The 12,500-nt window shown below is 45.7% G+C and overlaps 1 protein-coding gene across 1 annotated transcript in view; it reads left to right on the top strand.

Annotated features, from left to right (window-relative positions):
- The window catches only part of LOC146027294 (ATP-dependent RNA helicase A protein-like), a 32,442-nt gene that overhangs the window by 12,818 nt on the left and 7,124 nt on the right, over window positions 1-12,500 (top strand). The window contains 12 exon segments of the mRNA XM_083158227.1: window positions 487-783; window positions 1,926-2,020; window positions 2,244-2,317; window positions 2,481-2,633; window positions 3,050-3,063; window positions 3,066-3,209; window positions 3,719-3,830; window positions 3,915-4,076; window positions 4,183-4,310; window positions 4,452-4,681; window positions 8,220-8,335; window positions 8,723-8,923. Coding sequence (XP_083014353.1) covers window positions 487-783; window positions 1,926-2,020; window positions 2,244-2,317; window positions 2,481-2,633; window positions 3,050-3,063; window positions 3,066-3,209; window positions 3,719-3,830; window positions 3,915-4,076; window positions 4,183-4,310; window positions 4,452-4,681; window positions 8,220-8,335; window positions 8,723-8,923 — 1,726 coding nt within the window.

Raw genomic sequence — 12,500 nt, forward strand, 5'->3', positions numbered from 1 at the left:
TATAACTGTGAGTTTAACTGTGAGTGTGGTGTTTGCTGGGGAAGGATAAACCTACCAGGGCAGGTTTGTCCTGCTCCAGCAATACCCACCACAGTGCTGTGCCCCCCTCCTCTCTGGCGATTGTACGCTGGAGCTCCTGGGCCCTGCTGCTGTCACAGTTCATAACAGGTGCAGGCTCTGGATGTCTCGGGCACCCAAAATCCCGAGACGTGCCGAGCCTGCCGCCTGCTTACTAGAACTAATGGTGATGGGGGCAGGGGAGCTCTGGGTGTACGATTGCTGGAGGGGAGAGTGGCCACTGGGGGTGCCCGGACAGGTGATGCGTCAGTGTTGCACAGCTGCAGGCACCATTGGTGCACACCTTCGTCTTAGTGGTATGGCTGGATATTTTCCAGGACAGCCCGCTGCGGCAGCGCAGCTGAGCCTGGAAAATTTCCTGCCATACCACACAAGTGGTTAATGATCTTCTATTATGTAATGAAATCTAATTTATCTCATGCTGTCTATTTGTAAGATGTAGTGCAGTTTTTCAGCGATTCACACAACAACCTTTTTGCGTGTGTCTGCAGACTAATTGTAATCTCATATGTACTGATGATTACGGCCCAGAGACTAAGCGTTCGTTGTCACAGCTGAGTGAGAAAGAGACCCCCATCGAACTCATAGAGGCTCTCTTGAAATATATTGAAACGCTGAATGCACCTGGGGCTGTGCTGGTGTTCTTACCTGGCTGGAACCTCATTTATACAATGCAGAAACATCTGGAGATGAACCCTCATTTTGGTAATTGTATTGATTTTTTTTTTTTTTTCTGCTCTACACATCCAATGAATGGGCTTGCATGCTTGCTGGGGGTATATATAATTTACCTATTTTATTTTAAAATTATTCTTCTTATTGGCTTCTCAGGCATCTGTCAGTCAATCTAGCTAAGGAACTTTGGTTATGGGTTTTTTGTTTCTTTGGACGCAGTACCACGTTGAACTTGTCCACAGAAGACATGGTGCCCCCTTGCCACAGCTCCTTTGCCAAAGCCACCTAGTATGGCACTTAGACACTGACCTATTTATCTGCTACAAAATATTCCTTACAAATCCGAGACATAGCTGCTTCCCAACTTTCCCTTTATGCATCATAGATGCCCAGGCAGATCTGTGCAGGAGCACGCACAATCTTTGGGCACTTGGTGTACAGTGGAGTTTATGGTTGGAATAGATATAGAAGGCAAAAGCGTTTCAGAATTGGTGCGGATTAGTTACATGCCTAATTTCTGGACCAAGACTGGGATTCCCCAATAAAATGAAATAGTACAGCTGACCATCTACACTACTAATTCGCTGTTAGAAATGACAATTTGGTAATGGATGAGAGCAAATTACAATAGACCATTTGTTCCCAAACAGTTTGGACATTTTATGGTAGTTGGGAGTAAATCGATTTTCATTTGCTCCCATCCATTACCAGATTCTCATTCCAACCAGTGAAATGGTTGGTTTGTTGGACAAAAAACCCTTATGTGTATAGTCTGCTTTATATTTTAAGTATGCAATCGACAAATGATAACTCATGCACTGGCCTATATGTGTACAACTTCATTGTCTGGACAATGTTGTACACCTGCCTATCGGGGAATCCCTGCAGCATGGCAGATACTGATTTTATCTGGTAAATCTACTTGTCTGTACGGGGGACTGACACGCACTGTGCAGTCAAATTGAAATGCCCCTGCACTTGTGATATCTAGCCAGACATATTGAGCTGCCAATAAGTAAGTGTCTGGCTACACAAAATGGTCAGTCGGACCAGACAGTCGATCAGATTTGTACCCAGAATAACTGAGTAACACAACAGACCAGCAACAAATGAATGCTTATACTGTATATTGATCTCAATCAGATTTTTTTTTTTTTTTTTTTTTTTTTTAGGCAGCCACAGTTATCGAATTTTGCCACTTCATTCCCAAATTCCACGAGAGGAGCAAAGAAAAGTGTTTGATCCAGCTCCAGATGGAGTAATCAAGGTAATTGCTGATGAAAGTATATATTTCCAATAATACCTCAATAGTTTTCATACTAAGAGCTGTGTAAAGTGTTATGGAATGGAAAGGATTCCACTAAACAAGAGCAGTTTAATTCATGCATGTTTTGGGGAACCATAAAAACTTCTGTTGGCAGATAAATGTTTACTGTTAGTGCCAAAAGGACTCTGTTGTGTAGTGTTGGCTAATTTTCCTCTCCCCACAGGTTATTCTATCCACAAATATTGCTGAGACCAGTATCACTATAAACGATGTGGTTTATGTCATTGATTCCTGCAAGTAAGTGTTATAGTCCATGTATGGAATAATATACCACACGTATGTTCTTGATTTATCACTGTACATGTTCACTAGAGCATTTTTCATACAAGTTACTAATCAGACACTTTTATTGGTTACTCAGTGTTACATCAATTTTAAACATGCATTTCTATAATTACAGGCAAAAAGTGAAACTGTTTACATCACACAACAACATGACCAATTATGCTACAGTCTGGGCTTCCAAAACCAATCTGGAGCAGCGGAAGGGACGAGCAGGGCGCGTGCGTGCTGGCTTCTGTTTCCACTTGTGCAGCAGGGCGCGCTTTGAGCGGTGAGACAGTGGCTATTAAATGAGATTAGAAAATGATTTGTCCTGCATGCTTTTGTAGCAGAAGGTTTAAAGAGCTATATAATTTTGCTTCCATATACATGGGTTTAATGCAGTGATTCCCAAACTATGTGGCGTGGCACCCTGGGGAGCCTCGGGACACTTGCAGGAGTACCTTGGGTTGTTGGTTCTGAATCAATTCAAATGATTTAGGGTCTGATGGCCTGTAATCATAAAATTTGTGAACAAACCGAAGCAAACCCTGTCCCTTACTTTCAGCCCAGCGGTGCTGTGAACATCTTTTTATTTTTTTAGGTCACAGTGATTTTAAATTTTTTTGAACCACTGGCTTAATGTAATGGCTGTAATGATGCGGCATAGCCCAAACAGTTTTAAAATCTGAGTAATATATTTTCTAGGTTGGAGACTCACCTTACCCAGAAATATTCCGGACTCCTCTGCACGAGGTTTCTCTGAGCATTAAACTTCTACGACTGGGAAGCATCGGTCAGTTCCTGTCAAAGGCGATAGAGCCCCCTCCACTGGATGCTGTGATAGAAGCGGAACACACACTAAGGGGTATGTGGTATCAATCGTCTACGTTTATCCTACGAAGGGCGGAATGTACTAAGCTCTGAAAAGTGATCAACTTGAGCGTGATAAGCCAGGAAGAGCTGATTGGCTGTTGGTTTATCACTCACCATTTTATCACTTTTCAAGCTTAGTACATCTGGCCCTAAGTATTATTGGTAATATAACTACATACCTGTCAGTTTAAAGGATGACGCATGGCAAGTGGAGACCGCTGTCTTCATGTGAATCTAGCATATGACTAGACTGGGGTCTCTAGGTGGGAAATGTGTCCCATATTGGGGACAATTGTCTCTTCTCTATACTTGTGTTCTTTATTAGAAGCTGTATTGTATACAATGATTTTACCTATGTCCCCCTTTCTTGATTCGCAAATTTGCCTTGTGTTACTGGGGCAGTTACATAAAGTTGTACTGTATATACTTTGCTGAAAGCTGATTGTGCCAGCATTTGAGGTGTCTTACATATAGTTTATAAAGCAACAATCTCCTTTTTAGAGCTGGATGCATTGGACTCAAATGATGAGCTGACTCCTCTAGGAAGGATATTGGCAAAACTGCCAATAGAGCCGCGCCTGGGAAAGATGATGATCATGGGCTGTATATTCTAGTGAGTACATGAGGACCTGCATACCTTTGTTTAAATCCCCTTGTTTCTTGAACGCAGAATTTTAATTGTGTTTCAATATTTCAGTGTTGGCGATGCTGTCTGCACGATATCTGCTGCCACCTGTTTCCCGGAGCCATTCATCAGCGAAGGCCGTAGGCTGGGTTATGTGCATAGGAACTTCTCTGGCAATAGATTTTCTGACCACGTGGCCCTGCTGTCTGTGTTTCAGGCCTGGGACGATGCAAGGTATGCTCATTGTGTGTAATACTAGTGAGAAACATCTACTATGGAGACTGAACTCAACAACAAAAAAATTCCGCTGTTTTTTTTTTTTTTTTTCTCGGTTCATTAGAATGGGAGGCGAAGATGCGGAAATAAGATTTTGTGAGCACAAACGTCTCAACATGTCGACTCTGCGTATGACGTGGGAAGCAAAAGTGCAGCTCAAAGACATCCTGGTAAATGCTGGGTTCCCTGAAGGTAAGTGTTCAAGTATTCCTTTGTACACAGGATTACTGTGTGCCTTATTAACATATATAAAGCGCTAGCATGCTGTACAGCTACTATTACACGTGTATATACTGTACAGGCGATTGATGTGTACTTTATTACCCTCAACAGATTGTTTAATGAATCAAGTTTTCAACAACACTGGTCCAGATAATAACCTGGATGTGGTCATTTCACTGTTGGCATTTGGCGTGTACCCTAACGTTTGCTACCACAAGGAAAAACGAAAAATCCTCACCACGGAGGGTAGAAATGCCCTCATCCACAAATCATCTGTCAATTGTCCCTTCAGCAGCCAAGAGACAAAGTATCCATCCCCATTCTTTGTCTTCAGTGAAAAGGTAAACTTGCTGGAAATGTGCTATATATGGTCATGCTTTTAGAGAGTAGTAGTACGTTTATTTATAAGGCGCCGCAAAGTGTCCGCAGCGCCGTACATAGCAAAAAACAAATTACAAGGTAACGTACAGGGTGTGTTGAAAGATACAGTATAAATAGGGGTATAGCTGGTAGAACTAAAATCAGCATCAGTTCAGAAGTAGGTGTCAAAATTGTCAAGGAGACTGAAGATGAAGTAGAGGAAGGGAAGAACAGGACAGGAGCACAGGTGAGGTAGGGTGAGTACGTGAGGAAGGAGGGCCCTGCTCATAAGAGTTAACATACTAAAAATAGGTGGGTGGACGAACGAAATACAATAGGATAAGTAGGAATGGAGGGGAACGGAGGCAGGATAGGAGGATCAAAAGAGGTTAGGAGGAGGGATAGGCTAGTCGAAAAAAAGTGGGTTTTGAGGGAGCGCTTGAAGGAGGTAAGGGAATCAGATAGCCTGATGGGTGGCGGGAGGTTGTTCCAGTGCAGGGGGGCAGCGCGAGAGAAATCTTGGACACGGGAGTGGGAGGAGGTGATAAGGTGAGAGGTCAGTCGGCGGTCAGCGATGGAGCGAAGAGGACGGGAGGGAGTGTGGATAGAGATCAGTGAAGAGAGGTAGGGAGCTGTGGAGGAGGAGAGAGCCTTGTAGGTGGTGGTGAGGAGTTTAAAGAGAACTCGGAAAGGAATGGGGAGCCAGTGAAGAGATAAACAGAGGGGGGAGGCGGAGGTAGAGCGGCGGGAGAGGAAGATGAGCCTAGCAGCAGCGTTAAGAATGGATTGAAGAGGTGCGAGGCGGGTGAGAGGTAGCCCAGAGAGAAGGATGTTGCAGTAGTCAAGGCGGGAGATGACAAGAGAGTGAATGAGAATTTTGGTCGCGTCAGTGGAGAGGAATGGTCTGAGGATGTAAATGGGAAAAGCCTGTTTCAAGAAAAGGGACCAAGCTTTGATGCTAGTTGATCTTAATTTATACCAGTGGTCAGGGAACAGGGGTAAATCACCCCAAATTGGGTAAAAATGAAATTCCTAGGGGTAATGGATGTCGCGCTGCTGAGATACAGCCAGGCATGCATGTGAATCTATATGCATGCCCGGCTGTGTGTTGGCAGCACGACCCTCCATTACCCCCAGGAATTTCATTACATTGCATATAGAATCTTTTTATATATTCTATATGCATGCCCGGCTGTGTGTTACAGTACTGTAGTGTACAAGGACCTGACTCAGTGCAGTGCCCTTGGGTATAACACACTCTTCCCTGTGTGATGCCCCATGCACCGCCTCCAAGTCCACCCGCTTCTTCAGTAGAGTCGACTAGTTGCTGCGCTATCTCTGTAGCACACAGTCTGTGCTGTACTGATTTATACCAATTTGGTAATCGAATAAAAACATTGACTTGTGTCCTTGCTGATGTTGTTGTAGTTAGGGTGGCCAATTCCTGAAGCGGGATCCTGGGATTTCAGCTTCCAATCCCAGGATTAGCCTGCGCATGCATAATGTTATGCCAGGCAGCATCTGAGAAACCGCTCAGACACTGCCTGGCTGCACCCGCCCCCTGTTGTGTGACTGTGCAGCGTGATGTGGTCAGAGGTCACACTGCACAGCCCACCAGCCACACTGCCTCCGTCCATCGCACCAATTCTGTCCACCTCCCGTCGCAACGATCTCCTTCACTTGCCAGGTCCTGCTGCTGTCGCCTGTCACCATCGGCAGGCACCTTTTAAGTAATACTGCAGGTGTTGAAATACAGATACTAGGACGGATAATTCCAGTGCATGGAAGAGAGTAATGTGATTGGCTGTTAGTGGCTTTACTCACCAGGGCAGGGATCATTCCCTGTTCTTTAAATCAACTGTTCAACACCGAAAACTTGATTTGAAGCAAACTGCACATTCTGGGTTTCATTGTGACGGATTGGTGCTTGCCCACATGTTGGGCCTAGGTTGCACACAAACCTTCCTAAAAAGCTAACCCTATTTAAATCTTGTATTTGTTTCAATTGGGAGGTTTGGATGGACCAAATCTAAAGCTTTCAGGCCCCTGTGCTGCAGAGATGGTTTGTATAGATATGTTATTAATCTGTATACACATTATACGACATGCGGAACAGCCAATGTCATTAACTGAAACGATTTAACACTAAAGCACTGAACGATATTAATCAACGGAGTCACTGGGACCCTTGTCAAACATGCTGCCGCTGTAGCTAGATTTGACTGCAAGTTCAGATGACAGGAGAAATTGTTACAGTGGGTACACACTGAACAATATGCATCATATCATTAATGAAAATTGCCCTCAGTGCAGTGCGCAACTGCTGGACAGCCATTTAAAGAGATATTACATGTGGAGGAATAGTTTTTCATCTAGGGCAGTGGTTCCCAACCCTGGTCCTCAAGTACCCCCAACAGTGCACGTTTTCCAGGTCTCCACACAGAATCACAGGTGACATAATTAGCTCCACCTGTGGATCTTTTAAAATGTGTCTGAATACTGAGTGCACCTGCTGGGTGACCTGGAAAATGTGCACTGTTGGGGGTACTTGAGGACTAGGGTTGGGAACCACTGATCTAGGAAGCTTAAAGGGATATAGACTGAGTGAAGCTGGCAATTTAAGAAATCCAGAAGTGATGACTCTCTTCCCCCCCCCCCCCCCCAACACCCCCCATTATTCATCATCCACAGTTTTAGAAATGTGTCGAAAGGAGCTAGACAATAGGGGCTAGCCAGCTGCTACTGTAATCCTGTTCAATGGATACCTTGGGAGGTATCCTTAGCCAAATAATTTGTGCTCCTTGCCCCTGGTAACAAGAAACCAGTCAGGGAAGACAGTCCACAGCCAAAAAATAAGCTGTTTTTCGCATTCCTACTGCCTACCGCACACCCGATGGCATAAGCAGCAGCAAGCTTATCCCCTTCCCTTGCTTCTAAGCGGTTTGGGGCTCCATTGTGCCATCCTCCACTGCCACCCTCCCCCACCCCCTCAATACTGGTGTGTGTATACATCGCCCTGACCTCCCTGTGCATGGCCATGCGTGAGATCACTTGGAACCACAGATGGGTTAAGCTTCAGGATGTGTTTCTCTCAGAATGGAGTGGGCACCTGAGAAGCAGACTACCTTAGTCTTTAAAAAGAATGAACCCTACTTCCGCATGTGTTTCACCAGTTGCTCCAATGTTGGGGTTGATCTGATGACTATTTAGATCTCCTACAGTAAGGTCCATTCATTCACCCTGATTTGCAGCGGCTGAATTTAACAGGGTGGTTGTTCAAGCATAGGGGCATTTTAGGAGGCCGTCATTGTTACCATGCTTTGCGCCCAGAAACTGTTCAATTGCCAGCTCAATTCATCAGTCTATTCCCCAGTGTCCCCCAGGGAACCCGAAACAGATTTATTGCATCAAAATCCTACTTTTGTTTTGTGTGTGTGAACAGTCATATTGCACTTAATATATCATAGTGCCATTAATTTTGGTCAAAAAAAATTGATACATATGCTTCTTAATTTTCAGATCCGTACCAGGGCAATATCTGCTAAAGGTATGACCATGGTGAGTCCTTTGCAGCTGCTGCTTTTTGCCTCCAAGAAAGTGATGTCTGATGGAGAGATGATACTACTGGATGACTGGTATGTGTACTCGCATGTATATTATGTACTGTTTGCTATCGAATCAGGATTCTCAAACTGGCTGACCTGACTTTAGCAGCGATCTCTCTGTGTGTCAAACTAATGCTGAGTGATATAGTAGCAGCTGTGCTCCATTCTTATGAGTTGACTGGAGTATAGTCACATCTGTGCAATGCAGTGACTAGCACTTAATTGAGAATTACAACGTGTATGTTCTTACATTAAAACAGCACTATGGGACAGAAACCATTACATCCACTATTGCATTAAAAAAAGCTTGGCTTGTCAGCTGTTTTGGGGAAAGTGTTCTGTTAATAATTATTGGAGTGTCTATAGGGTTCATTGATCATTTTAACTGCACTCCGATAACGGTGATCTGTTCCGCAGGATTAAATTGCTGATGCCTCATGAGGATGCTGCCTGCGTTACTGCTCTGAGATCTGCAATGGAAGCACTAGTCGTAGAGGTTACTAAAGATCCAGAGATCATAACTGAAGTGGGTCCTGTGAATCAAAAAATGCTGAACATGATCCGTCTGATATCCAAACCATCCACAGCTGGAATAAATCTTATGATAGGAAATGCCAGGTAAGTGAAATATTCCCCTTGGACAAACTTGTACATATTTTGTCATAACGCTAATTCTCAAAATAAAGATCCTAAAATATTTAGCAGTTAGACACCAAATGTAAAGGCTGCCATACATCTACAGATCGATTGTCAGATTGGGCTGGTTGGAACAAAAACCTGGTAATGGATGAGAGAAAATGACAGTTGACCATTTGCTTTGAAATGCTGGAAAACTGCCAAAAACTGTCACTCATCCATAACCATTTTTTTTTTTGTTCCAACCAGCCCAATCTGACAATAGATCTGTAGATGTATGGCAGCCTTAATTCTAGGTATTGAGTTGTAAAACAATACTCATGAGAAGGTAAACTCTTTTCATGGTCTTCTGAGGCTCTCTCCTTCATGCACATGGTCATTTCCGTTTTGCACCCACTTGTCTAGATACAGCAGTTGCCCCCTTGAAGGATTTTGGAGATGGGAGAAGCCAGCAGTAGTTTTATCATTGAGCTGCCAGACCAAAAAAAAAAAAATGTGTTGATGACTAGTTACAGATGGAGGTGCCCATTTATCATTGATCACATTTACAATGCGAATTGGGCAGAATATTACCACCCAGGATCGCATTGTAAAACATCAGGCATCTTCGTATCCCCATAGAAACCTATGGGGGATGCGGCTGGTGGCGATGAAGGGGGGATCGCAGCAGGGATCAGAGATTCCTGCTGCGGTCCCCCTTTGATACAGTCGGGGGATACTTAATATTTGCAGCTAACCGTTTTTGGGGATTTAGCCGCAAATATTGTTTGATAAATGGGCCCTATAAACTCTGAACTTCTGGCTGGTGGCTGACCTACACAGCCAGGGCACAGAGACACTCTTTGATCTAATACAATGGACCTTGAAATGTTTTCTTATCCTTATCAAAGCAAGTTATCTAAGCAAGTTGAATTTCAGTAACTACTGAGATGAAGGTATGCCAGTACTCAACTTGCCAGTATGCAAGTTGGATTTTAGTAACTGCTTGCTTTTGAAAAAAATAAAAAAGTAGCTTGTTTAACCCCTTCCCGACATTTGACGTACATTTACGTCATGGTCGGGAAGTACTTCCCGACACATGGCATAAATGTACGTCATGCCTTCTAACTGTCACTGCGTCTATAGACGCAGTGACAGTTAGGTGATGTCTGCTGTCCCTGACAGCAGACATCCCCCCTCGCCGCCCAGGGGGGGCAGGGGTGCCCCCCCCGGTCGGCGATCGCTGTGATTGGCTGTTCAAATCTGAACAGCCATTCACAGCGTTTCCTGTGTTACCGGCGGCTAAGCCGCTCGGTAACACAGGGATCGGTGGTGATCGGTGCTGTCAAGTACAGCACCGATCACCACCGATGTGCAGCCCCCCCCTCGCACCCGCCGGGCACTCACCGCAGCAGCAGCTTCCCCGGCAGCAGGCAGCGCAGCAGCGCTGCCCTCCTCCCTCCTCCCCCCTCCCCCCGCAGCAGCAGCAGCAGCATCAAGCTGCCCAGTAAAAATAAATACATGTAGTGAATAAATATATATATATATATATATATATATATATATATATATATATATATATATATATATATATATATATATATATATATATATATATATATATATATATGTGTGTGTGTATATATGTGTATATATATATATATATATATATATACACACATGTATATATATGTGTGTGTGTGTGTGTGTGTATATATATATATATATATATATATATATATATATATATATATATCTCCTATATATTTGGCTACATCTGTCACTCAAAGTGGGTGTCTGTGTCTATAACGCTCTGTTCCTGGACTTTCCTCTTAATGTGTGATTGCCTTCATCTGTGCTGAACACCTTTCTGAGAAATTAACCTGTTTAAAACAGGTGATGGCAATCATACATTAAGGGGAAGTCTAGAAACAGAGCATTGTGTCCCTCCTGGAGAGGGTCATGTTGGGAGGTATGTGACAGAGAACCAGCCCAGTGAGCCCACAGACAGTGCCAGACACCCACTGCCTTCCCATGTTGCCCAGCACTGCTACTCCACAGCCACCAGGTGAGCGCCCCCCTCCCGCGATTTGCGGCAAACCCCCCCCCCCGCGCGTCCCCCCCTCCCGCGATTCGCGGCAAAAACACCCGCTCCCCCGCGACCCCCCCTACCGCGATTCGCAGCAAAAACACCCCCGCGACCCCCCCTCCCGCGATTTGCTGCAAAAAGAACCCCCCCACGACCCCTCCCGCAATTCGCGGCATAACCACCACCCCGCGACCCCCCCTCCCGCGAATCGCGGAAAAAACACCCCCCCGCGACCCCCCCTTGCACGATTGGCGGCACCCCCCCTGCGACCCCCCTCCCGCGATTCGCGGCACCCCCCCCCCCCGCAATTCGCAGCAGCCCCAGGATTAAATGGCACATGCAAAACACTGACATGGCTATGGTCGACAATGAAAAAGGTTGACATGAGTTTTTGAAGATTTATTTTTAATTTTTTTAATTTTTTCATATTCATTGTCATGTGTCGACATGGACACCAATGAAGTGGCACACTTATGTCAACATTTACATGTGTTGACCTTTCTGTGTTGATTTTTTCTTGTGGCGATTCGCGGCACACCCCCCCGCAACCCCCCCTCCCGCGATTCGCGGCACCCCCGTGACCCCCCACCTCCCGCAATTCGCGGCAACCCCCCACCGGAACCCCTGTGAACCCCGCCCTCCCGCGATTCACGGCACCCACCCCCGCGACCCCCCCTCCCACAATTCGCGGCACCCCCCCGTGATTCGCGGCAGCTCCAGAATTAAATTGCACATGGAAAACACTGACATGGCTATGGTCGACAATGAAAAAGGTTGACATGAGTTTTTGAAGTTTTTTTTGTCATTTTTTGAATATTTTCATATTCATTCTCATGTGTCGACATGGACACCAATGAAGTGCCACACTTTTGTCAACATTTACATGTGTTGACCTTTCTGTGTTGATTTTTTTCTTGTGGCGATTCGCGTCACACCCCCCGCAACCCCCCCTCCGGCGATTCGCGGCACCCCCCCCGCGACCCCCCCCCCTCCCGCAATTCGCGGCAACCCTCCACCGGAACCCCCATGAACCCCGCTCTCCCGCGATTCGCGGCACCCACCCCCCGCAACCCCCCCTCCCGCAAATCGCGGCACCCCCCGCGATTCGCGGCAGCTCCAGGATTAAATGGCACATGCAAAACACTGGCACGGCTATGGTCGACAATGAAAAAGGTTGACATGAGTTTTTGAAGATTTATTTCATTTTTTGAATGTTTTCATATTCATTGTCATGTGTCAACATGGACACCAATGAAGTGGCACACTTATGTCAACATTTACATGTGTTGACCTTTCTGTGTTGATTTTTTCTTGTGGCGATTCACGTCACACCCCCCCGCAACCCCCCCTCCCGCGATTCGCGGCACCCCCCGTGACCCCCCACCTCCCGCAATTCGCGGCAAACCCCCACCGGAACCCCTGTGAACCCCGCCCTCCCGCGATTCGCGGCACCCAACCCCGCGACCCCCCCCTCCTGCAATTCGCGGCACC

This window comes from Crinia signifera, chromosome 8, assembly GCF_055691185.1.
Source record: "Crinia signifera chromosome 8, ASM5569118v1, whole genome shotgun sequence".
NCBI lineage: Eukaryota > Metazoa > Chordata > Amphibia > Anura > Myobatrachidae > Crinia > Crinia signifera.